This window comes from Otolemur garnettii, unplaced genomic scaffold (assembly GCF_000181295.1).
Source record: "Otolemur garnettii isolate 467f Iridium unplaced genomic scaffold, OtoGar3 scaffold00021, whole genome shotgun sequence".
NCBI classification, from domain to species: Eukaryota; Metazoa; Chordata; class Mammalia; order Primates; family Galagidae; genus Otolemur; species Otolemur garnettii.
This window is the reverse complement of record NW_003852416.1, coordinates 6,482,353-6,509,581: the sequence shown is the minus strand read 5'-3', so window position 1 is coordinate 6,509,581 and position 27,229 is coordinate 6,482,353. Positions and strand designations below refer to the sequence as shown.

General features: G+C 34.2%; 1 protein-coding gene across 1 annotated transcript in view; it reads left to right on the top strand.

Moving 5' to 3' along the window:
- Positions 1–27,229, top strand: part of ATRNL1 (attractin like 1) — a 701,118-nt gene that overhangs the window by 296,855 nt on the left and 377,034 nt on the right. The window contains exon 25 of the mRNA XM_003787143.1: positions 9,318–9,379. Within this exon, the coding sequence (XP_003787191.1) occupies positions 9,318–9,379 (62 nt within the window). The remainder of the gene's footprint in view (positions 1–9,317; positions 9,380–27,229) is intronic.

Genomic DNA, 27,229 nt, shown 5'->3' with positions numbered 1-27,229 from the left:
AGCAGTAGCAGGTTTTGAGAAAGCTGAGTCAATTTTGAAAGAAGGCCTATTATGGGTAAAAGGTATGTAATGGTATCTCGTGCTGATAGGAGGAGTCAATGGACATGGCAGACTTCATTTTTTTATTTTAAGAAATTGCCGCAGCCACCCCAACTTTCAGAAATTACCACCCTGATCAGGCATTGGCCATTAATAGTAAGACAATACCTTCTACCAGCAAAAAAGATTACCATTTTGCTGAAGGTTCAGGTGACTGTTAGCATTTTTTAGTAATAAATCATTTTTGGTAAATTATCTACATTGTTTTCTTAGACTTAATTCTATTACATGCTTAGTAGACTACAGTAAGGTGTAAACATAACTTTTGTATGCACTGAGAAACCAAAAGAATTTATGTGATTCGCCTTATAATGATATGAGCTTTATCACGGTGATCTGGAACTGAACTCACCATATCACTGAGATATGTGTGAACTTCTATTTCATTGTACTAGTTCAGTGTCACTGCTATTGTGTATAGAAAGAGGTGAATGCCAATTTTTGAATATTGTTATACTGTATATTAAGTAGGTTGGACTCCAAACTAAAATTAATGAAGAACACTGAGGAATTTAAGCAAGAGAATGAAAGGGTGTGAGGGGGGGAATTGTAGAAACCTCTTCCATGGTCAAAAAGAGCTTTGTCAGGTAGGAGTAGAGTGAACAGAAGCTTATGAGATTGAAAGAAGGGATTGGAAGAAGGGAGACATCTTAAGTTTGTGTATTAAACAAGGAGGGAAGTTATGAATGTCTTATTAAGGAATTTGCTATGAAAAGAATTCAAAACATTAGATTTTTTTAACAACACTCAAATATTTATAATCAGACAATTTGTGAAATATATATGCAAAATTTTTATTCCTCAGGTTATAACTCAGGCATATGTTTTGTTTTAACTTTTAAAAATAATTTGTTTTCTGTTTAACCATATTTTTAAAAATATTACTTTGTTGTGAATGATAATATTTATTATATCAATAAACAGAGTTAATTATCTGTCAGAAGTTTATACTTATCTGAAATAGATTGTCATGGTTGAACTTAGCCAGTAATAGATAATTTAAGCTCCAGTTTGCTTTTAGTTATTTACTTTATTAGACCATATATATAGGTATGGTTTTCACAATGGTATGGCATGCTCAGCGGAATTAGCAGCGAAATCTAAGATCTCAAGTTGCTTGCCTGAAACATAGCATAATTGTCTTTAAGACGTGACCAGCTGGCGACTTTTATTATGAAACCATGCTTGTACATCAGCACTTTGATGAAGTATAATCCAAATTTTAGTAGTTGAAAGAACTTCTCTTTTCCTTCAGTTTGTTAGAAGAACTTGATAATGTTAGCATGTTTCTTTATGTTATAGTTTCATTTTTGTTTACCTGAAATATTATAACAAGTGCATTGTATATAGCATGTTGACAGTTTGCACATCAATTTGTCCTTCCAAAAATAAGATCTTTCTTCTCACAATTCTTACATTTTGTGGTAAATATCAAACTGTTAATTCACTTACCCCCTAAGTACTTAATGCAACTTTTTTCAAATCAAAAATTAAAAATATTGATAATTACCATTTGTGAAAGATAAAGCATTTACTAATTTTGGATTTGCATTTGAGTGGACAAATGTATTATTATCACTGTTGTGTAGTTTCACCTAACTTAGCTTTTTAATATGTTCTTTTATTAATTATTTTGGAGAAAATGAGAATATTATGAAATTTTACCATTAATTGATCTCCCACTTTAGATTATATTTCTTTGAATAATCGCTGAGTAACTTGCATAAAATTATTACAGAGGAGAGAATAGACTGAATTGGCATTGAAACACAAAGATTTTCAGAGTATGTCAAAGGGCATAACTCAGCATTTTGTTTTCAAAAGAAAACATATGTAGAACAGAGACACAGTTTTATATAATGTATTGGGAAAGATATAATAGACACTTAAAAACAGCAGCAATAAGGAATATAGGATAATAATCATAGAGGTAAAATTTCAACGGCAAGCCCTGGTCACATAAAACATGAGGACAAAGAGGAATTTACAATAAGAAACTTATATGCCCCCAAACATAGGCATTTATACTGGCTAAAGTTTTGAAACTAACTTTAAATGTGAGTTGTGTCAGATTTTTCATGGGCATGACCCCAGAACCAAAATTTAAAATATTAATTATTTGTTAAGGGCCACAGCATGAGCCATTAGAAATCTTTCTAATTCAGTCATTATAGATTTTAATGGCACTAGTATTCCATATTATGAGGAGGTATAGTTTCGTAGAAACTGCAGATTACAGATATTATCGTTGTTATTGATTTGATTCACTGTTTCTAAGTACGGTTGGCTAAATAATTATTCCTTTAAGGCAATTTTATTTTTTATAGGTTAAGAAATAATGTTTCACATATTGCCACTTAATTTAGACTAGAAGATTGTAGTAGGATTTAATTCACCTTCTGGAAAAAATTCCTAGAAACTAATATCATTAAAAAAGTTTGCTGCTGAAATTAAGAAACTGAAGTATAGTAATATGCATTAAGAAACCATTTCTGATATCTTGGTTTCAGAAGATTTTAGGTAAAATTGTATTATTTAGTACTTACAATAAAATTTTTCTGTGATTAAAAATGAAATACAAACATGTATTTTACATAAAAATACATGTTTTCTGTAGCTTCTGAATTCTACAAAAAATATTAGTTTTATAAGAAAGAATAATATTTTTATGTTTTAAAGTTAGAAGATATATAGTCACTTGAGTTATTAATTTATAATAAATTTAAATAGATATGTTTTAATGTTTCTCATAGTATCTGTACCTTCTTCCTTTCATTGATCTTAATAAAGATACATGAAGTTATAAGAATATTCTTGTACTAAATTTTGCTATTGAATTTATATATTTATTCAGAAACATGAACAATATTAACTAGGCCATTATTCTTGAGAAGCTTATATTTTATTAGGGAAAAGACATTTGAACTAATATTTAATGAATAAAATAAGATAATTTTAGATTACTCTTTGAAAATTTTTTTTCACATAATACTACAAAGTAAGGGGTAGGTCAGCTAATTTAAATAGATGTCTTTAAGAAATGTGATATTTGAAGTGAGACTTAAATGGTAAGGAGGCAGTCATGTAAAGATGAATGGCCCAGTATTACTTGGAGAGGTTCAGCCTTTCTGCTTATTATTTTTTTCCCCATAGGCCTTCCAGTTTCCTTGGAAGGGATTTGGAATTTCTATACATAGTATGCAATTCTAGATAAAGAATGGTTGAGAACAGCCAGATACATTTGAGCCTAGAGCTATTTTTTTATTTTGCTGCTTCTATCTACTATTTTCTGTCTGATCTGGCACTTCTGCAACATTTTTGTTAACAGAGAAGATACCATAGTGTTCTTCACTACAGTATTAAAAGGCAGTTTGTATTTCAGATGATGTTTTTGACAGAAACCTCCCCTATCATCTTGATTCCAGCATTATTACTCCTTACTTTTGAAAGGTAAGAGAGCATTATCTGTAAAAGAAGTTGAATGAGGTCTGCAATCAGCACTTTACTTTTAATGTGCAAGCATTACATGCAACTTAATCTGTAAAGAATTGCAGATAATTATTTTTGACAATTTCAGAAGTAGTGTTAATTTTCGGAGTCCCAAGTGTCTTATCATCTGCTAGTAGTGGTAATCCAGTTCATCCTGTAAATACAAGCTGAAATCAAAATAGCATCTATTTCTTATGAAACTATAAAATTTTTCTTTATTATAATTTTTTTATTAATAAACACTGCTAGATAGATAATACAATTCATTCAAGTTTTAAATATTTTTGTGCCTTACTTCATGACTATACCTTGTAAGAAGTAGTCAATTTCTCTTGACTACTTTATGCAAATGTTCTTTGGGAAAATGTTGGAAATTTAGATATTTTCATGTATGTTCCTATTTAATTACTTGCCTTAAACTATGACTTTCGTTCTAAGGTACTTAGTTATATGGGCCCACGAATGGCAGGTAAACCATAGTAAAATTCTGCACTACCAGCATGAATCATGTCTGGTCAGTCTAAGTTTATTGCAATATCTTTTGTTATTCCCACCTAAATGTCAAATCCTTTATCTGTTAAAGAATGATAACTATTTGAGAATGATAATGAGTTAAATTGCCATGCACACTGGAATTAGCAGCAAGACCCGTATTTGAATATCACATATTTTAGTGATTAATATATATATTTTTTCCTGACTATGTGCCACTTGTTCCTGGCTGTGTTCCTTTCCTTGCTTTAGTTGGACCTTTCTTTTGTTTGTATTTACCGTATTCTGCTTAGTTTTGATTTTCACTTCTAGCAGTACCTTCTCAATATGGAACAGCATCCTGCAACGGAAATGTGACTGTTTAAAGACTCATGTGGCGCCAATTGTTCCCGCCCCTTTTATAACTTCCAAGAGACCCCTTGCACTCACCTCCTCCTGGATGAAGCAACACCACTTCTGCTCTACTCTCCTGTTTTCAAATTAGTCTTCTGGTGAATGCCTTTTGGAACTTCTGATTATTCCTGTTTATTCCCTTTTCTTCCTCCTACATAGATACCAGGACCTTACATACCATGTGTTTGTGATGGACCCATACCTGTTTGTGTTTTGACATTTAAGGGAATAATCTGTTACTTAATTTTGTTGGCATTGCTGTCCTTTTAGGTTTTTGTTTTAATTTTTTAATCTAGTTGCTCTATTTTTTGAAGGTAGAAAATAAGGAATATCAAACACTATACTGCCACTACCATTACCAACACAGAATTCTGCTCCATGGATCACATACCTTAATTTCCAAGTAGTTAAACTTGTTTGGGTTATATTTGAAAATATAGTTTTAATTTTATTTTATTTGAATCTGATAATATAGTCTAGAAAAACCACTACCATTAGACTATTTTAAATAGTTTATCTGAACAATTCACATTGTCTACTTTAAAATATTTCTTATAGATTATAAAGACTTTTTAAGCCTCTATTTTCATGATTCTTTCTTCTCTATTTTATAACAGACTTCCTTGAAAATTCAGTCTGTACTTTATCTCTACTTCTTCACATACCATGTTATCCTTATTTTGTTCTGCTTTGGTTAATATACCCAGCACTTTATTGAAAGTTTATTTTCTTATGAAATATGAACTTACTTATGAAGTTCATGTTAGATGTACAGTAGTTATATTTCCATCCTCATCTTACCGAACCAACAAAATTGAGGGCAATACTCTTCTTTTAACATTTCTTTTCCTTAACAGTCCGGACACACACCGGACTTGTTTCCCCTCACTTAATTTTCCGCTTCCTTGTTTTTTTGTTTGTTTATTTGTTTATTGTTTTGTTTTTAGCTATACATATGGTGTGGTATTGAATTTCCTATTAGACATTATTTATTTTGATTTCTAGTTAATAAGAGTGTACATATGATTAGGTTACATTGTTTGCATTTGAAGGTAAAGTCCCAGTTGTAGTTGTGTCTTTCATCCAGGAAGTGCACCATACACCTGTATGTTGAACTTATTAGGTGGGAAATTACTGAATACCCTTCTTTCCTCTCCCCTTTTTGAATTTAGTAAAGTTTTTCTTTAAAGTAAGCCTTTGGATATTAATCTACTAGTATCAATTTAGTATTGAGCACATGGGATGCTTGATTTTCAATTCTTGTGGTACTTAGCAGAATGTTTTCCAAATCCTTCTGGGTAAATAGGAAAGATACCAACTCTCCATCCTTTTTATGGCTGACTAGTCTACCATATTTAAAAAAAAAAAAAAACAACTCAGTCAAATCAACAAGAACAAACAACCCCCTATTAATAACTGGTTAAAAGACACTAACAGAATCTTTTCTCCTGAAGACAACAGATAGCCACAAACACTCAAATAAATGCTCATCACCCCTAATCATCAGAGAAATGCAAATCAAAAACTTTGAGATATCACCTAGCCCCAGTAAAAACGGCCCACATCTCAAGGTCCCAGATCTCTTAGACTTTATTTCTCCTGCATCTATGCTATCTCCTAGAAAATATCATACCAATACATGGTTGTAGATGAGATTTATTTTGTTCTGACTTCCAAACTTGTAAATCCAATCTTTTCACTTAGCTTCAAGCTAGTGTCTAAGTTCTAGTTTTGATTGTTTAATAGGTATTTCTAATTTAAGATGTTCTAAATACGTTTCTTTCTTTATTTAATATATGATCCACATGACCTTTCTCTAGTCCTCTCTTTCTCAGAAATATCATCTGTCAAGTTGCTTCTGTGGGAGCAAACCTAGATATTCATGCTTGATTTCTCCCTTTCATTCACCTGTCACATCCAATCCTTCAGCACTTTCTTCTCACTTTCCACTGCAAATTATATCACCATGACTACTATATCTTCATGACTACTACTCTTGTTCAAGCTACTGTCACCTCATGACTAGAAAAATCCAATATCCTCCTCCTTTATCTTTCTGAATTCCCCACACATCTCTTCCACTCAGGGGTCTGAATTTTTTCCTTGAAATTTAGATCATGTCACTTCATAGCTTTCTGTGGGTTCACATGGTCCTTATGATATCGTCCACACCCTAGGGGGGCTTGTTTTCTGCTTGCTAATCTGAACTTATTTTCAACTACTTTGCCCTTTGCTCACAATATTGCAGCTCTTATGACTCCCCTTAAACATACATAGCCCAGGCATTCCATGTACTTATAGTTGAGAAACCTCTATCAATAGACCTTTGTGTGGTTTCAAACTTCTTTTATTTGGATATCAGCTTATATTTCACTGCTATGGCAGGGCCTGCTCTGTCCACCTGCTCCAAATTAGTCACACATCCTTCTATTTCACATCATCTCTTTGTTTCCTCAAAACACTTATAACTGTAAAAAATGATGGTATACAAGCATGTATAAGTTTACTTGGTTATTTTTCGCTTGCCTGCTATTGCAAAGCAGACTCCAAGAGAATAGGTAATTTTTAAAAAATTTACAATGGTGTTAGCAGCAACTAGAAAAGACCTTGACTAATCAACACTTCAATGAATATTTTTTTCATGATTTAAATAAATGATTAGATATAAGTTATGCAATGGATATGCACTTAATAATTTCTTCCATAATTTTGTCATTATCAATTCTCCTCCTATCTCCAGACATTGTGTTTTAACTTATTTGGCCTTTGTTTTTGGTGCATATAGGTTCATTATTTTACTATCTTCTTTATCCCCATGTTCTATTTGACCAGGTTTGACTTTGAATTTCATTTTGCTCTTAATCTTATCCCATATGCCTTATTGTTTTTCAGTGCCTATTATGTCTTTTTTTCAATATTTTATATTGTGAATAAAAATGTGTCACTGTTCTAGATGTGTTTTCTGTTAAACACATAAGGCTGAATTATAACTTTTAATATATTGTGAACACCATTGGGTTTCAATGAGGATTCAATCTATTCACATTCAGTGCAGTTTCTTATATACTTTATTTTATTTCTTTAGTTTTATATTTATTATTTTTTTTATTTGTGATTTCATCTGATCACTTTTCTATATATTTGTTAATTTATCCAAGTCTTTTCTTAGGCTCATTTACCCCCACCCCTTTTACATATTTATCAATACCTTCCTATTCCAGTTTTTAAAATAATACTAATTTTCTTTATTATAGCTTTAAAAATGATTATCATTTTGAAGATTATCCTGTTATTAATTCACATATCAAGAATTCACTCACTGTGAATTTAAGTTCTTATTGACAATTTTGTTTGATAAGCTTCATGACAATGACCTGAGGAGAAACTTCATTTTTTTTCTACTTTAAAACATGATTTTAATAATATTTTAAGATAATTTCACATATGACAAATCTCCTGTACAAATTATCTTTCTTCAGTCCCTCTATAAGTGCTTTATAATTCAATTGATTATAAGCTTGATGGAAATAAAGGTTACTATATTTAAGTTTGCATGTATATGTCAAAAAAGTAACCATATTCTCAACTGACTATATTATATAAGAAATACTGATATTGCTTATTTTAGAATTACATTTAAATTTTTAGTGTTCTTTTCTTGCATTGAATGCTGAGACAATTGTAGAACTCATATCCTTTGTTTTTCTTTACCCAAGGATTATTGTCCACTGCCACTTGTCCAATTCTGAAATTAGTTATTTCATGTATGTTGTCCAATTTTCTAGTTCTTTAGGGCAGAAGAGAAAACTCATTCCTGTTAGTCCATTTTGAGTAGAAGTGGGAATTCTGTTATGCATTTTTGAAAGATTTCATAAATAATTATTAAAAGAAAAATACTTTTAAATACTTTAATGGTTTAAACTCACTTATGTTGGCAATTTCATTTATACTTGATACAAAAGTTTAATAATGTTTATTATATTGTCACTGTTATATGCCAGATATAATGGAAAACCTTGAATTTCTATTAATTCAGTTAATTTTTTCTCTAACATTATGAGTTTAATGCCTTTATGATTTCTATTCACATATGGGAAAACTGATAGACAAACAGAGTGTTGATCAAAATTTACAGGGCAATTAATGGTAAGCTGCATTTTAAAATCAGTTATTCTCTATTCTAGTAGCACAGTATTAATTGATACACTATAAAAATACTTCCTCAAGAAGGTGTTACAGTACAATCTCTATCATGTTAACAGAAATGCAGAACAACTTTAATTTATTGGCTAGTTGCAGTTTTCAAAACTAATTTCTCATTAACGTGAAGTTTTAAAGTGAATATAACAAATTTTATTCTTTGAATGGTGTCTAACAAAATATTTGTATGATTGCATGCAGCTTCCCTGGAAAAAACTTCCCATATTTCTTTAAATTTTAAATTTCAAATGGAGTTGAAATTTATTTTTTTTATTTGTAAGCAACTATCAATTATATTAACAAAAAATATGATCATTATTAGATGAAGAAACTCATTTGCATGTTTTAGTTAGGCACATTTAATCTATCATAGCCTTTTAAATGGAACTCAAAATATATAAAATTGAATTAATTTTAGAACAGTTTTTTAACCATTTATTTTCATATTCTATATAAGACCAGGTTTGAATATATTAGGTATTCTCAATAAATTTTAGTCCATCATGTATTTAATTTATAAAATGGTAATCCAGATGTCTTTATGATGTGCAATATTGTATTTACAAATGCCACAAACCATCACTACCAGCTTTGGAGAACATATCTTCAGTAAGTTTCAAACTTTTTTTATTTTGATTTTTCAGATTGCCTTTTCACAACACAACACAATCATGGATCTTGTGCAGTTTTTTGTCACCTTCTTCAGGTAATTTACTTTTATTGACTTTGAAGTTTGTAACCCTATATTCTGATTTATACCCTGTCAATCTGTTAGATAATTACCAATTTTTTCATCTTAAAATATCTTATAACATGTCTTGAATAGTTTTAAATGTATACCACAGAGCAAAATGGACATATCTGAAATATACTTGTAGAAGACTATTTTACTATTATACTATATAATTGCTAATTGGTGCAGTGGAAAGAGAAAACTTTGCATCTCCCTGCTACACATATAATAAAACCTTGCTTTAATTAATTAAAGTAGTAATGCAAGTACCTCATGGATTGGTCACATCTACTAAAATTAAATCAATTCATTTATTTCTTAGGTAATTATCATGTGTGCTTAGCAACTTGCTAAAGTGTGTGTTGAATGAGAAAAAGTATGTATTTTCTATCCTGAAGGAATCTGTAGTCTGGAAGCACCATATACGATTTTGAATAAAGTATAATTTCCCAGAACCGTACTTATGTGAGATATTAATAGTAGGTTCATATTAAAGGTTTCTATAATTAACTTTTTAAAATGCTATATATACTAAAGTTAAATAGAGTTCTTTGGTAGGTTTTCACCGACATTATGTCTCAGATATTTTAGTGTGTAATTTTGAATGTATCTTTTTTAAATAGAGGGTAGAGTTTATAGCCTTTCTCAAAACATGAAAACTCTTTTTAGAGAACATTATTTTCATTTCTTTGGGATATACAAAGAAACACTGGGCTAGGAAAAAAATCTGAGTTTCAGTGATGGAGAATCTATATTGTAGAATCTGAGACCCTCTGGATTGGAAGGGATGTTATTTTTGTTAACATTGTTATGGATATGTGCGGTTTATGCTTGTCCTTTGGGCGCCTTTGTGCAAATTACCAAAATGTGACTACTCCTTCTGATAGACATAGTCCCATATTGTGGCATACAATTTTGAGAACAGAATGCTGTGTGAATTTTTACCAACAACTCCCCACAATAAAGACCATTATAACTTAATTCTTGATATATATGATGTATCAGGCACTTTCCTAAACACCAAGTAAACGTTAATCTTGTTGGTTGTACCAACACATAGAATACTTGAATTCCTAAGACCTTCTCCATAGACTCTGTAAACATATTCTTGGGGATTTGTTTTTATCTATTTTTATTTATTTATTTTTAAATATTTCAGAACTTGTGTGCTCTGTGGTTTCTGTTCCATCTACACAATACTTCAGCTATAGTGCTAAAGAGGCCAGAGCAAATATGACAACAAAGGGGAGTGGCTGTGTTCCAATAAAACTTTATTATAAAAACATCTGGTGGGTTGGATTCAGCCTGTGCACATAATTTGCCCAGCCCCTGATCTAGTTTATGCCTGAATGCCTTTAATGACAGGAAACTCACTAGCTCCTAAGACAGCATTTTCTATCATCAAACAGCTAATTGTTCTTTATAATTGAGCTGAAATCTGTCTCCCTATGATACCTCCCCTAATTTATCCACATGGGCCCATATGTAACAATTCTAATGCCTCATTTCCATGTATAGCCCTTCAGATTTTTAAAGTCTTTTTTCTTTAATTTATACATTCCTTGTTTATCCATTTCTCTTGTCAAAAAATCTCCATCATATTGGCCACTTTGCTTTGAAAGCAGTCATGATTGTCTCTTAAAAATTATAATTTCTATAATTTAATGCTATACATATATTTATGCCTAATATATGTAGAAATTATATTCATACTTTAGTTTTATTCCTTAAAAATGAAATTTGAGGAAATATCTTAAATATATCTATTGTTTAATGACTTTATACTTCAGAATATAAATGAATTTTAAGGCTATTACCAAAGTTACAGTATGTTTTTAGAAAGTACTAGAAGTTACAATTGAATGAGCATTATTTAATGCATTAAAAATAAAACAATCTTTCAATGAGGAATAGTGTGGATAGACATTCACCAAAAAGTTCAATTATGTGTAAAAATTCACAAAGCTGAATATATATGTAAATTATTTAAATGTTTAAGGTTTATTTTAGGCTTTTGAATTTATGTGTGCATATTTAAATTCAATAGCTCTTTTATTAAGTAAAAGAAAGCTGGTATTAATATGTACTGTGTCTTAGAGCTGATCCTATTTATTAGATTGTCATCATGGACAAAGTGAAATAAAATATTCTAATCGTTATGTTAGATAAAATGTATTTGATAGGTTTTTTGTCATTTAAATTTCTTCCAGTAGTGAAATGTAAATTAGTTCCTTTAAAAACCATCTCATTAAAAAAATAAAACATCATGGATTGAATATTTTGAAGTTTATTAATTATTAATTTTCATAAGGCCACACTAACTTGTAAGAGATTTTTTAAACAGATTAACATTTCCGGATACCCTTCAATCGGGCCATTGTTGCTGCCATTGCTGTTTCTCACCATGTTATTGGGGTAGCAGAGGTGAATGTGTCAGCTTTTCAGTTTAGCTATAGCTCTGTAGGACCAGTTCTCACACTTTGTGACAGTTTTTTACCTCTACATTGTGTATAGTTCTGGTGGTAAACATAGTAGTGCCAGTACTAGCGAGATCATTTATAGACATGGCTCTGATCTGAGCTTTTTGTGCCATCTTACATGAGTCACTGTCTTAGTCCACTGTCTCACTATAATGGAATACCTGAGGCTTGGTAATTTATAATGAAAAGAGGTTTATTTGGTTCACAGTTCCACAGCCTATACAGGAATCATGATGCCAACATCTTCATTTTGTGAGGGTCTTAAGTTGCTTCCACCCATGGCGGAAAGAGAAGGGAAGCTGGTGTGTGCAGAGATTACATAGGGAGGCCAGACTCTTTTGGACAGCTACCTCTTGGAGGACACTGAGCCATTCATGATGTATTGGTCCCTACTCCCACCCCCACACACTCTGCCTGTGACCAAACAATCTCCCATTAGGCCCCACCTCCAATATTGAGGATCAAACTTCAACATGAGGTTTAGAGGTTTGAATATCCAAACTATTGCACCTAGCTTCTCTAAATCTCTTCTTTCACACATTGAATTTAAGGATTTTTGTTGTTCTTGTTGTTCAAGTGTGTAAAATAACATAGTATATGATTAGAAAACTGAAAGGAATTATTTTTAAAAGAAATTGTTCTTTTTCTGGTGTGTAAAATGGAAAACCAAGTATTCTGGGTCTAAAATGTCTGAATTATTTATTTTAAAGAAATAAACTAAATGAAGATATGGTAGAGACCATTGCCCCAAACCATTTAGGTTTTTAATGGTTGTACTAAATTTCATGATTCCACTGGGATGACATTACAGTTTGTATTTACTACCTTGTCTACAGGGGGGCATTTTCATAGGTTACTACTTGCTCTTTCCCACTGTGACTGATCTTACACTAAGTCAGAGATACAGTTTTACTCCAACTACCCTGTACATCAATTCTAGCGATATCCTCAGTGACTGGGGAAATGACCACTTGGTGGAACATAGACAGAGTTAACACACTGTGATCTAGAATTTAGTCAGAATTTATCTGCCACCGAACTCACCTCACCAAACACCCAGACTCTAAGATTGACATTTTAAGTCCTCAGGTATCAATCTCACCTCTAACCTCATGAATAGTGCTCACAATGTCTGCTTATTCCTATGTATATATCTGTATATGTACTCATGTCTCTTTAGGGATCATTTTATCTACTTTTCAAGATGTTTTAGGGTTTCTCACTATGGAACAGCCACCTATATTAGTTAGCTCAAGTCTGTGAACTGAGTGTAGGATCATGACTTTCTGTTGAAGCAACTACTTTTAGCCTCCTGTTCCTCTGTTCTTCCTTAAAATACCCCTGTTGGCTGCCCACTTATTTTGTCCTTCTGGATACTATGCTTTATTTTATTTATTTATTTATTTATTCATTCATTGTTATTGAGACAGAGTCACATGCTATTCCCTGAGCAGAATGCAATGGTGTCTAGCTCACTGCAACCTCAGGCTCAGGCTGTGGGCACTCCACTGCCTCAGCCTCTGGAAGCTGCTGGGATTACAGGTGCTTGCTGTAGCACCCAACTGGGTTTTTCCATTTTCTTTAGGAGTCAGGGTCTCACTCTTGCTCAGGCAAGTCAAATATCCCTACAACTTTTTGTGGGCCAAACCCTTGGCAGATCCTCTAATCTTATTTATCTAATTATGGTAATTGTGGCTTCTAGATTTTGGCAGGTAAGCCCTGACACCTATCTTCCATTACTTTGGGTCCCTATAATTTTATGGCAATTAACAAATGAGTCTTGTGACTGTATCTCCTATTTTCAGCTCTAGTATGCAGAAGAAGGCCAACTCTAAACTTCTTTATAATGCTGGTGCCCCTCTTATCAGCATATGCATACTGATCTTAGTGCATAGTTTATTCTTTGGGTCCTCCCATGGAATGTAACCTTCTGATAGTTCTTTTGGCTTGATATAATCCGTGCCATTCCAGCATGTTCATTTCCTTGGCTTCTTATTCCTTTGTTTCAATATGCCAGGGCAAGTCAGGCACTTCAATTTCACTTTATATTGGCCATAGCATTTTTCAGGCTTCAAAGCATTACTTTAGCAACAAATTTGCTACATTCCCTGAAGTTCTTAGTAGGGCCTTATATCTCCTATGCTCCCATACATATGCACCAAAATCAATTAATTTTTTGTTTATTTAGTTTTACATTTTATTTCCCTTGATCAAATACCACCAAACTTCAAATCTGGTTGTACTCCCAAGACTTCTGCCAGTACATTCTTGCTATTTCTTGCAGCTATTTCAGGTGTGCAATATGTTTTCTCTCTTCTCGGGTTCAGTCGGGTTATACTCTGATTTAACTCTATTATCAGTCTGGCAGTCAATAGAGGAAGTGGGACAGCTTGTGAGGGGAACACCTGTTGCCTTAGAGAGTAGAAAGTTTTTTAGTCCCTTCTTTTTTTTCTTTTTGTTTTAGACAGAGTCTCAAGCTGTTGTGCAGGGTAGAGTGCTATGGTGTCATAGCTCACAGAAACCTCCAACTCTTAGGCTCTAGTGATCCTCTTGCCTCAGATTTTCTATTTTAGTAGACAAGGGGTCTCACTTTTGCTCAGGCTGGTCTCAAACTTGTTAGCTTACCTTGGTCTTCCACAGTGCTAGGATTATAGGCATGAGCCACTGCGCCTGGCCCTTTCAGTGCCTTCTTACATGAGAAAAGTGCTAGTTAATACTAGGGAAGGCAGCTATAAGCCAGCATCCTCAGAAGCATTCAGACATATATTTCTATCTCATTTTTCAGCATCCTGGTCTTCCCAACCATGGCCCTTACTTTTGCATAACAGAGCTGCTTTGGTTAAACATTCGGTTATCTTAGGAACTCTGCAATTCCAACAACTAGATCATGAGCTTAATGCTTATACATGTTGTCTCTTCCACTTTCAAACATAAGGGCCTCATTTAAAGCTATAAAAGAGATCCTCTGGCAAGTAATGTTTGTTAATGCCTTTTAGTCTCTCATCTCTCTGCAGGTATCAATACAACATAATAGTAATTATACAACTCTATTCCCTTTTGAAGTTGTTTTCCTTATCTTTCAAATGCCTGAATTATTATATCTACAAATATTTTCTCCATCAAGATATTTTCTCAGGTCACCAGTGGTGAAATTTTAGCAATTTGAGCCTTCTGCCAGTGACTCTCCATGCTCTACTTATCAATATGTGTGTTGTCATCTTATCATGCCAATCAGTGAGTCAATTCCAAATCCTCATCTTTCCTCCTGCTTAGATCAAAAGTCTTTGAAGAAGCAGATACCAAGATGAGATTAGACAAGCAATAAATGTATTAGGAGAAACTCCTGTGAGGGAAGATTGGGGCCAGTGCCACTTCCTTGAGCAAAGGTCACCCATTTTGCATCTGCCAGGTACAGGCCTGTCTGATGTTATCTGCCATGATCAGTTCTTGACTGAGAGCAGCCCTTGGAGGAACTGGGGCCTCAGAGTAAATGCAGACATGGGTTTCAGAGTGCAGTGGCCTGGGGTAATTGTTCTCTCTGCGGTCAGAGATTAGAGATATATATTTTAATGGTTGACAAAATAAAGTTAACTTTTTGGTTGATAGTTGGTAAAACAAGCTTTTAAATTTGTAAAAAAATGGAGGGGGGGAGAGGCAAGATGGCTGACTGGAACCAGCTTTCCACAGAGGCTCCTGTTCAGGAGAGTTAATGGACAGAAGCTTATCAAGTAAGCTGATGGCTTGGAGCTGAGCCAAGAGAGAAGGTTGAAGAATGCACATCACCCCTGCTGAGGTGAACTGTAACCCCAAGGAAATAAACAATAGGTACAAAACCCATTGCCAAGCGGATGTAAGTCCCCTCCCCCATGAGAACAGCTCACAGTATACTTTCTATAAAAAAGTGAGCAGAGTTCAGATCTCCTATTTTGTCCCATGGGGGAGACCCACTAAAAACTAGAACTCCTTCCCCAGAGAGAAACCACTTGTGTGCCTTGGAAATCTCCCACCAGGCATAAAACTGAACATATAATCTACCTGCAATTCTGAACTCCTAGTACACCCCTCCACTCTCACCCTGAGGTCTGGAAGCCTGTTCCCACAGAGTCCAGACTTTTGGGCAATTATCTGAGAGGTACTGGAAAGGCGTGGGCTGCTAAAGTCTGTGGTGAATCAGCAGCACAGGAGTAAAGCAGGGACTGTGGAGTGAGGGAGCCAAGCGGGAGAGGGAGAAACAATGCCAAGAAACAGTGCCCTGCAGCAGAGCGTGGCAGTGGTGGGGCTGGCGGGAATAATAGGGTTCACACCCCTGGTGGTATTTTGGAGAAACACTTCCCATCTCTTTTAGAAACTAGAGGGAGCTGGGCCTCAACTCCAGGGACAGCCACGGTTGGAGCAGATCTGGGATGGAAATGCAGGCCCCATGAGCAAAGGGTATGTCTGTAATGATTCCTGCCCGGGCAGGGCTCGGAGGGGACTGAGACTAGAATACACACGCACAGAGATGGCATACTCCCATGGCAGAATTGACTCAGAATTGCTGCTTTTGTGAGCCCAAGATGCACCCAGTCTCCAGTGAAGCATAGCCAGGACAAGAAGGTGTGTGGCAGCAGCATCAGCCCAGGACAGGGCAGGAACCAAGAGCCCTTTGTGAGCTCTAATCACATCTGCCCCAAATAAGAGTGCAGTGGAGACAGAGATGCCAGCTTCGTGAGAATTTGCGAGGTGGCAGTGGCACAGTACCGGGCTGAATCACAGCTTCTGTGAACTCAAAACATGCCTGGCCCACGGTGGAACACAGCCAGGACAGAAACAAAAATTCTGTGAGAATATAAATGGCAGCAGTATCAGCCAGGGTAGGACTGGAACTGAGTGACACTCCATAACTTCCTTTGAACACCTGCGTTAGTCAGGCTTCAGTGCTCCCTGCGGACTGGTGGCAGAGTGTAGCAGCATGGCCAAGAAGACATTTATCTCCCTGTGATTCTAGAAGGTGCAAACCCCTAGCACATTTGCTTATTGGAAGGAACTGGACCACAACCCGTGGAGTTACCAGAGACTGGGTATGATGGAGGTGCAAGGTGGGGAAGGAGGCATCAACCTCCCCACAACTAACTCATTTGCTGGGCAGGCCTTTCTGACTCCATGGAGCACTGGAGTGATTCACACTTGAGCTGCCAATAGACTCCTGTCATCTAGTTGCCAGAGACCTATTCAACTCTCCCACTTGAGAATTGGTGCTGACTGGGACAATTAGTTTGGAACTTTTGACCTGGGCCGATCACCAGAGGACCCTCCAAGGTGGTACCCTGGTTGTATTGTAGTGGAAAGGTTTGATTTTCCTCTTCCAGTTGTTGTCTGTGAGAGGGCAGGGTGTCTTAGTTTCTTGTATTTCTCCACTGCTGAGACTTCAACCTAGAGTTACTGATTCACTAGGATTGTAAAGAGACCAGCTGAATACAAGACAGAGTCACCTAGCCCCACCACACCAAGCAGGTCCTCAGAGTCATAGGCTATAGTACTGTATGGGTCCTTTGTGAAGCTGTAGGGGAAAAGCTGCAGTCACCAGTCCAAGCTCTCTGGCAAAGGGCTGGTTAATCATTACTCAAGGAGCCCCAAATCCAATTTCATCTTACCTGCTCATCTAGACAAACGGTGAAAAATAATCATGGGACAGAATCAGCGGAAAAACTCTGGCAATATAATAATCAGAGTAGATCAACTCCCCTAAGGAATGACAAGGTGGACAGACGAGAAGATTCCATTCATAAACAAATAGCTGAGATCTCAGAAATTGAGTTTAGAATTTAGATGGCAAATAAGATTAACAAAATGGAAGTAAAGTTGGAACTAGAAATTCTAGGAATAATTCAAAAAAGACAAAATCATCAAAGATTTTGACACATTGAGAAAAGAATTTGCGGCTCTCCAGTATATGAGAAATATAGTAGACTCCCTCGGTAACAGAATGGAGCAGGCAGAAGAAAGGATTTCTGACATTGAGGAAAAAGCTTTTGAATACTTCCAAATGCTCAAAGAGGAAGAGAAATGGAGAGCAAAAACAGATCATTCTCTCAGAGAGCTGTTGGACGATTCCAAGAAAGCAAACATTTGCTTTATAGGAGTTCATGAAAGTGATGAGGTTGTTTCGAAAGGTGCTCTACTCCAAGAGATAATCAAGGACAACTTCCCAAACATGGGAAGAGCTTCTGAAATTCGGATAGCAGACAGTTTCAGAACCCCGGCATGACTCAACCCAAATAAAGTATTTCCCAGCACATTGTAATTAACTTTGCCAAAGTTAATATGAAGGAGAAAATTCTGTAAGCAGCCAGATGTAAGAAAACAACAACCTACAAAGCTGAATACACATTCTTCTCATCAGCCCATGGAAAATCCTCCAAAATTGGTCACATCTTAGGTCACAACACTAACCTCAGCAAACTTAAAAGAATACAAATTATTCCTTGTATCTTCTTAGATCATCATGGAATAAAAGTTGAACTCAGTAACAACAGGAATCTTCATACTCACACAAAGACATGGAAACTAAATAACCTTATGCTGAATTATTGCTGGGTTATAGATGAGATTAAGAAGGAAATTACCAAATTTTTGTAACAATATGATAATGAAGACACACATATCAGAACCTGAAGGGTACTGAAAAGGCAGTCCTAAGAGGGAAATTTATAGCATTGCAAGCCTTCCTTAAAAGAACAGAAAGAAAGGAAATCAACAAATTAATGGGACATCTCAAGCAACTGGAAAAGGAAGAACATTCCAACCCCAAACCCAGCAGATGAAAAGAAATAACAAAAATTGGAGCAGAATTAAGTGAAATTAAAAACAAAGGAATTATACAACAGATCAATCAATCAAAAAATTGTTTTTTTGAAAAGGTCAATAAAATAGATAAACCTTTGACTAACCTAATAAGAAGCAAAAGAGTAAAATCCCTAATTTTATCAATCAGAAATGACAAATACAAAATAACAAGACTCCTCAGAAATTTAAAATATCCTTAATGAATATTACAAAATACTCTATTCTTAGAAATACACAAATCTGAATGAAATAGACCAATACTTGCAAGCATGCCACCTTCCTAGACTTAGCCAGAAAGAAGTAGAAATATTGAAAAAGCCTATATCAAGTTCTGAAATAGCATCAACTATATAAAATCTCCCCAAAAGAAAAGTCTGAGACCAGATGGCTTCATATCAAAATTCTACCAAACCTTCAAAGAGGAATTAGAACCTATAATAACATTTCCAAAACATAGAAAAAGAGGGAATACTTCCAAACACATTCTACAAAGCAAATATCACCCTGATCCCCAAACCCAGAAAAGACCCAACAAGAATAGAAAATTATAGACCAATATCTCTAATGAAAATTGATGCAAAAATATTCAATAAGATCCTAACAAACAGAACCCAGCAACACATCAAACAAATTATACATCATGACCAGGTGAGTTTTATCCCAGGGTCTCAAGGCTGGTTTAATATACGTAAATCTATACATTTAATGCATCATATTAACAATATAAAAAACAAAGACCATATGATTCTCTCAATTGATGCAGAAAAAGCTTTCAACAATATCCAGCATCCTTTCATGATCAGAACACTTAAGAAAATAGGTATAGAAGGGGAATTTCTTAAACTGATAGAGGCCATCTACAGTAAACCCACAGCAAATCTTATACTGAAAACATTTCCACTCAGATCAGGAACCAGGCAAGGTTGCCCACTGTCTCCACTGCTTTTTAACATTGTAATGAAAGCCTTAGTCATTGCATTTAGGCAAGAGAAAGCAATCAAGGGTATCCATATAGGGTCAGAGGAGATCAAACTTTCACTCTTTGCAGATGATATGATTGTATATCTTGAAAAACCCAAGAGGACTCAACTATAAAACTTCTCAAAGTGATCAAGGAATATAGCAATGTCTCAGGATACAAAATCAATACTCACAAATCAGTAGCATTTATGTATACCAATAACAGTCAAACTGAAGAAACAGTCAAGGACTCTATTCCTTTTACAATAGTGCCAAAGAAGATGAATTATCTAGGAGTGTACCTAACTAAGGACATGAAAGATCTCTATAAAGAGAACTGTGAAACTCTGAGAAAAGAAATAGCTGAAGATGTTAATAAATGGAAAAACATACTATGCTCATGGCTAGGAAAAATCAACATCATTAAAATGTCCATATTACTCAAAGCAATCTACAGATTTAATGCAATAACTATTAAAACACCTCTGTCATATTTTAATGAACTGTAAAAATTAGTACTAAATTTCATATTGAAACAGAAAAAACCTCAAGTAGCCATTAGTCAGAAATAAAACAAAAGGAGGAATCAGACCACCAGACTTTAGACTATATTATAAATCTATAGTGGTTAAAACAGGATGGTACTGGCTCAAAAATAGAGAGGTAGGTGTATAGAACAGAATTGAAAACCAAGAGATGAACCCAGACACTTATTGTCATTTGATCTTTGATAAGCTTATTGAAAATATAAATTGGAGGAAAGATTCACTATTTAACAAATGGTGCCGGTTGAACTGGCTGGCAACTTGTAGAGGCCTGAAAATGAACCCATACCTTTCACAACTAACAAAAATTGACTCTCAGTGGATAAAAGACTTAAATTTAAGACATGAAACTGTAAAGATTCTTGGAGAGAGTGAGGGGGAAACACTTGAAGAATTTGGCCTGGGAGAACACACTATGAGAAAGACCCTCTAGGCAATTGAATCCATACCAAAAATACATTACTGGGATTTGATCAAACTAAAAACCTTCTGCACTGCCAAGAACACAGCAAGCAAAGCAAGTAGACAGTCCTCTCACTGGGACAGGATATTTTCACATTATGTTTCTGAAAAAGGGTTGATACCCAGAATCCACAGAGAACTCTAACTTATCAATAAAGAAAGAACAAGTGATCCCATTTCATTGTGGGCAAGAGAGTTGAACAGAAGCCTCTGAAGAAGACATGTGCATGGTCTCTAGACACATGAGAAAATGCTCATCATCTTTAATCATCAGAGAAATGCAAATTAAAACCACCATGGTATATCATCTAACTCCAGTAAGAGTACCCCACATAACAAAATCCTAAAACTACAGATGTTGGTGTGGATGTTGAGAAAAGGGAACACTTCTGCACTGCAGAATGCAAGCTAATACATTCCTTTTGGAAGGAAGTATGGAGAACACTCAGGGTCTAAAAGTAGATCTTTCAATTCCTCTACTAAGTATATATCCAAAAGACCAAAAATCACTTTGCAACCAAGATATTTGCACCAGATTGTTCATTGCAGCTCAATTCATAATAGCCAAGTCATGGAAGAAGTCCAAGTGCCCATCCACCCATGAATGGATTAATAAATTATGGTATATATATATACCATGGAATATTATGCAGCCTTAAAAAAGATGCCTTTACCTCTTTTTTTTTACATGGATGGAGCTTAAAAATAATCTTCTTAGTAAAGTATCTCGAGAACAAAAGAAAAAGTATCCAATGTACTCAATACTTTTATGAAGCCCATTCATAATTACATTTTCTTATGAAAGATAGATCACAACTATAGCCTACGATAAAGGAGAAAAGTAGAAGGGGATGGCGAGAGGAGGTTTGATAAAGGGAGGCTAAACAGTGGGACCACACCTATGGAGTATGTAGTAAGGGTATAAGTCAAATCTACCAGGTATAGAACATAAATGTCTTAACACAATAATTAAGTGAATGAGGTGAATGTGATATTAATTAGTTCAATGTAACCATTCCAAATTGTATAAAAAAGCAACACATTGTACCCCTAAAAAGCATAAATGTATTCATGATCTATGTATATATAACTCAATAAAAGGAAAAAAAATGTAAAAAATGAATTTGGTAAGATTTTTTGTTTTTGTATAATTTGTATTTTTTTGTGGGTAGACTTTTTGATTTGACTAAATTTCAGTAATATTTATAAGTCTACCTGGTGATCTATTTTGTTTACAAGACATAATTGATAATTCAATTTTAAAGGAAATTGCTTTATTTTATTTTACAAATTTATTGACAGATTTTCCATATTGATATCCTAAATTTTTCCCTTATTAGAATTGTACCTCCCTTTCATAGAAAATTTTGCTTAATTTCCCCCCCCCCTTTTTTTTTATGGATAAGCCACCTAAGAGCTTTGATCGTGAGGCACCAAGGCCCTCACAGCCTTGGGAGATGTTCAGGGAACAACCCCTAGCTGCTTCTCCTCCTTTAACAACAACCATTCTTTTCTCCTCTGCCGGAAGTCATGTAGTCCCTGCTTACTTTCATTTTTTTGCCAGAAAGGAGGATGCAACTTTTCCTCATTAAAGTTAATCTTTACTCCATATGGTAAGATTTATGTCATTTAGTAACCTTGTTTAAGATACTGTATAAATAAAGCTGTTTTCAAAGTTCAGTGTTGGCTGCAGTCTTAGCTGCTCCAGTCCTGCTTATCCCATCTTTGTCTCTTGTGTGTTTTATGTCTCTCTCTCTCTCTCTTTTTTTTTTTTTTTGTCCTGGGCTGCATTTGAACCCCCCACTTCTGGCATATGGGGCCAGCACCCTACCTTTTTGAGACACAGGCACTACACCATTTTATGTCTCTTGTATATCTTATTTCCTCAATGCCCACCATTCCCACTCTGGTTTGTTCTCCTTCTTTGTGCTGGTTCTCAAAAGATAGTGTTGCTTATCATTTTTAAAACAAGATTTCAAGGCTCCTCACCATTGTTTGTTTTCTAATTCATTATTTTCTGCTCTTATTTCTTCTACTTTGGGGGGTTACTTTATCATTTTTCCCCTAATTTCTTCATTTGAAAATATAAGGCGGCTCATTGATTTCTATCTGTATGATTCTCCTATATGCATTTGTAGCCACCCATTTTAAATATCCTGCTTTAGTTTCATTCCATAGACTTTAATATGTAGTATGCTGCCTTCACACTATGATTTAGAATCTTTCCATCCTCTTAAATTTTATGGAAATGTTTGAGAAGGACTCATATTAGCTCTTATGACATGCTTGCTAGCATTTAACAAAGCAGCCATTGAGGTCAGCCTTTTCCTTTGTTGGGATATCTTTGATTATTAATTCGATCTCCTCACTCATTATAGGTCTATTCAGTTTTTCTGTTTCTTCATGATTAGGTCTTAGTAAGGTTTGTGTTTCTAGGAATTCATCTATTTTTTCTAGGTTATCCAGTTGTTCATAGCACTCTTATAATTATCATTTGTATTTCTGCAGGGAAAAAATGCCCTGAATTTTATTTCTAACTTTAGTAATTAGAATTTTCTCTTTGTTTACTTAGTCTAGCTAGAAGTTTGTCACTTTTGTTGGTCTTTTTGAAGAAGCAACTTTGGCACTGTTGATTTTCTCTATTTTCCTATTTTCTATGTTTGGTAGTATTTATTATTTCCTTCCTTCTGCTACCTTTTGAATTTAGTTTGTTCTTCTTTTTCTAGTTAAGTTGTAAAGGTAAGTTGTGGATTTGATACGATGTTTCCCCGAAAATAAGACCTACCCCCAAAATAAGCCCTAGCAGAGTTTCTATGCATTTGTTAAATATAAGCCCTACCCCAATAATAAGACCTAATGATGGGCATGGCTATGCAGCGTATCTGCATAGCCACATCATGCATTTCAGTGCAGAGAGAAGACATCCCCTGAAAATAAGCCCTAGTGTGTCTTGAGAAAAAATAAATATAAGATAATGTCTTATTTTCGGCAAAACATGGTATCTTAATGCTTGTAGATGTAAATAGATTTCCCCTTTAGCACTGCTTTTACTGTGTCTCATAAATTTTGGTATGTTGTATTTAATTTTCATTCTTTAAGTATTTTATAATTTCAAGTGTGATTTTTTATTTGATCTATCAATTGTTTAAGAATGTGTTGTTTAGTTTCCACATATTTTCTAATTTTCCACTTTTTCTTCTGTTAATGATTTCTATCTTTATCCTCATATGGTTAGAAAAGATACTTTATATGATAGCTATTTTTTATTAAATCTCTTGAGTCTTTATTTTTTACCTAACACATAAGAAAAATGAAGAATGTCCATGACCCTTTGAGGAGAATGTGTATTCTATTGTTGCTAAGTAGAGAATCCTGTCTATGTCTGTTAAATCTAGGTGGTGCATTTTATTGTTTAAATCTTCTATTTCCTTGTTTACCTTATCTGGTTGTTCTATTCATTACCTAGAGTAATTACTGAGTTGAATTTTGTTTTAATCATTTTGAATTCTCTTTGTTGCTGTTGGTACTTTTTATCTTAACATGTTTTTTGTATAACTTAAATATAGTTAGTTATGGTTTTCTTTTGTCAGAATTTGCCTATGTCTTTTTTTATTTTTTCACTTTCAATATTTTTTTTTCTTGTTTTGGTAATCTGAGAATCTCTGAATTTCAAGTGATGGGATATAAATGGAAATTTAGTGACTATTGATGTATTTTAATTTGCTTCATCTTTTTATTATTTAAAAAAATGCTTTCTTGGATTCTTCCTTTTTCTTTCCCCCTGCTTTCTATTAGATTAAAGGAGCTTCTCATAATTCTTTTATTTTCTTTTTCTTCCAGCAGTTTAGGATTAATAGATTTTATGTTTTATGTATTAATTGCTGTTATATTTTAATATGCATACTTCCCTAGCTCAAACTATTCATTAACTTCTCTTTCCTCCTTCTGAATCACATAGGAATACAAAAAAATTTTGTAACTTTCAGTTTTATGTTTCATTGTCTAATTTTTAAACATGTTCTCTGATCTCTAATATAAGTTTTAAACAGTTTTTTTGAGATATAATTCATATACGATACAATATGTCCACTCCTAGTGCACAGTTCATAGGTTCTATAAGCACTGTAACAATCTATTTTGGAACATTTTCATCCCCTTCAGAAGAAATCATGTACTCATTAATAGTCACTCACTGTTCTTCCCCTATAAGTCAGTTCTAAACATCACTAATCACTATATATGTCTATAGATTTCTGGACATACATAAATACATCATATCATAGCTGTTCTTTCTTGGCTGTCTCCTTTCATTTAATGCAATGTTTTCATGCTTTATCTACTATATAGTGTGTATCAGCACTTCTTTTGTTATTTATGAATAATGTTTCATTTTCTGTATGAATTCTATTTCTCCATTTATCAGTTGATAGGCATTTGGGATTTTTTCCGTTTTTGGTTACTTTGAATAATGCCACTGTGGACGTTTGTGTATGAGTTTTTATGTTGGGATATGTTTTCATTTCTCTTGAATATATAACTACAAGTAGAATTGCTGATTATATAGTAACTCTTGGTTAACATTGTGACTAACCACCAAACTGCTGAGTAAAGAAGAAAAACCATTTTATAGTCCTCCTACCTAGGATGAGACATCCAATCTCTCCACATCTTCACTAACACTTGTTATTAACTGCCTCTCTTATAACTGCCTTAGTAGGTACAAGGCAGCAAGAGAGATGATGAGAATTTGGAGGAATTTTAAAGGAAGGGTTAAAAGAATTTAAATAATACAAAATGAAAAGAAATAGGAGTTAAGCAATTGAAAAGTAAAAACAATCAAAGATGATTCTATGGAAGTAAACATACCGGTGGGAAGAATAATGCAAACTTAACACAACGATCTAGATTTTGGTGAAATAAAACATTTAATCATGTATATAAGGATATTTCAAAAGACAAAATAAAAAGGAGATATAACTTCCTAGAGGAAAAGCAATAAACCTAAATTATTAATACCATAATCCCTGCATCAAAGTAGAATAACCCAGAAGGAATATTTGGCATAAAGACATAAAAAGAAAATGGATCAAGGACAAAGAACTCTGTGAAGTATGAAAAATAAACAGAAGTCCTCCTTTTAAAAAGTGAGATTATTATGATGGCTATATTAAGGAAAATGAAGCCTGAAGATAGAGGTTTAGCTAAATGGAAACAATAAATGATTTGTTATTATATTATATGGGAGCTTCACTTTGGAATGTTCTCTAGGACTTTGTTCTAAAGAAAATAGGTATTTAGGTCCCACCTGTTCTCTGTTCTTATAAATGAAAATATTTAATGTGGAAAGGGTAAACTATTGATGGTGCAGTTTGTTGCAAATTAGTTGAACCCATGCTCCATATCTAGTTTACATTGCTAAGATCTGAAACACTTGTCACTGAAACAGACTTCTTAAAGAATCATGTCAGTAACTTCCTACTTTTACCTAAATATTGCTTTACACCTCAAACTTATCAGGTCCTAAATTGAACTTATTGTCTTGGCAACTGCCTCTCTTTGAGGATTCTCTGGTTCTGTTTCTATTTACCCAACTTCTCTACTTTGGAATCAACTAAAAAAATTCTTTCTTTAATCCCCTACATATTCCACCTTCATGGTCTCAATATATTATATGCAAAATAGCCAAAGTGTTTTTAAATAATTTAATTACAGGGGAAGGTTATAATAACCATGATTTTATGGTATCACAAAATCTTTTCTATCTTTAGATATGTTTAGAGATAATAACACTGGCTTATAATTGCCTTCAATATTCAGTGTGATAATTTGCTGTGCTGGTTTGTAGCCTAGGAGCAGAAGACTATATTTTATACCCTAGGGATGTAGTAGGCTACACCATCTAGGTTTGTGTAAATACATGCTGTGAGACTAGAACAAAGATGAAATTGTCTAATGACGTATTTCTTAGAACCCAATGCCATCGTGAAGTGACACATGACTGTATTTTATGTCAGACATTTAGGTCTGTGATCCATTTCAGTTATAGGTATTTATTTATGACTGAGATATAATACAAAGTTCACTATTTTGCATTATCAAATTGCTACAGCATGCTTTGTTGTAAAGACTGGGGGATCTTTTGAAATGCCTTTGCAACATTGTTAAATGTCTGTTCACAATACAGTTTTAGTACTAAGAAAGACTGTGTAAACACACATATATTTATCTCTTTATCTCCCACTGAACTCAACTATAACCTTGGACACAATGTATGGGCAACTATTTGCTGGTTGATATCAGCAAACAGATCGGGGAAGAACATAAGACTTTGAAGTACCACTGAGCTGTTTGGATGGTTTTCCATGTTTTCCCCTTTAGTATCCCCTGACTTGAATTCAATGCAATCTGAAACTTGAAAGTGACTATTGTGTTCTAGACAGAGGAAAATCCTCTGGTTCTGGCTCATGGTGTATAAAAGGGAACTCTTTAATTTGGCTGAGACAAAGGCAGTGGGCGGGCAGAGGCTAGAATTGACACCTGAGTTTAAAGCC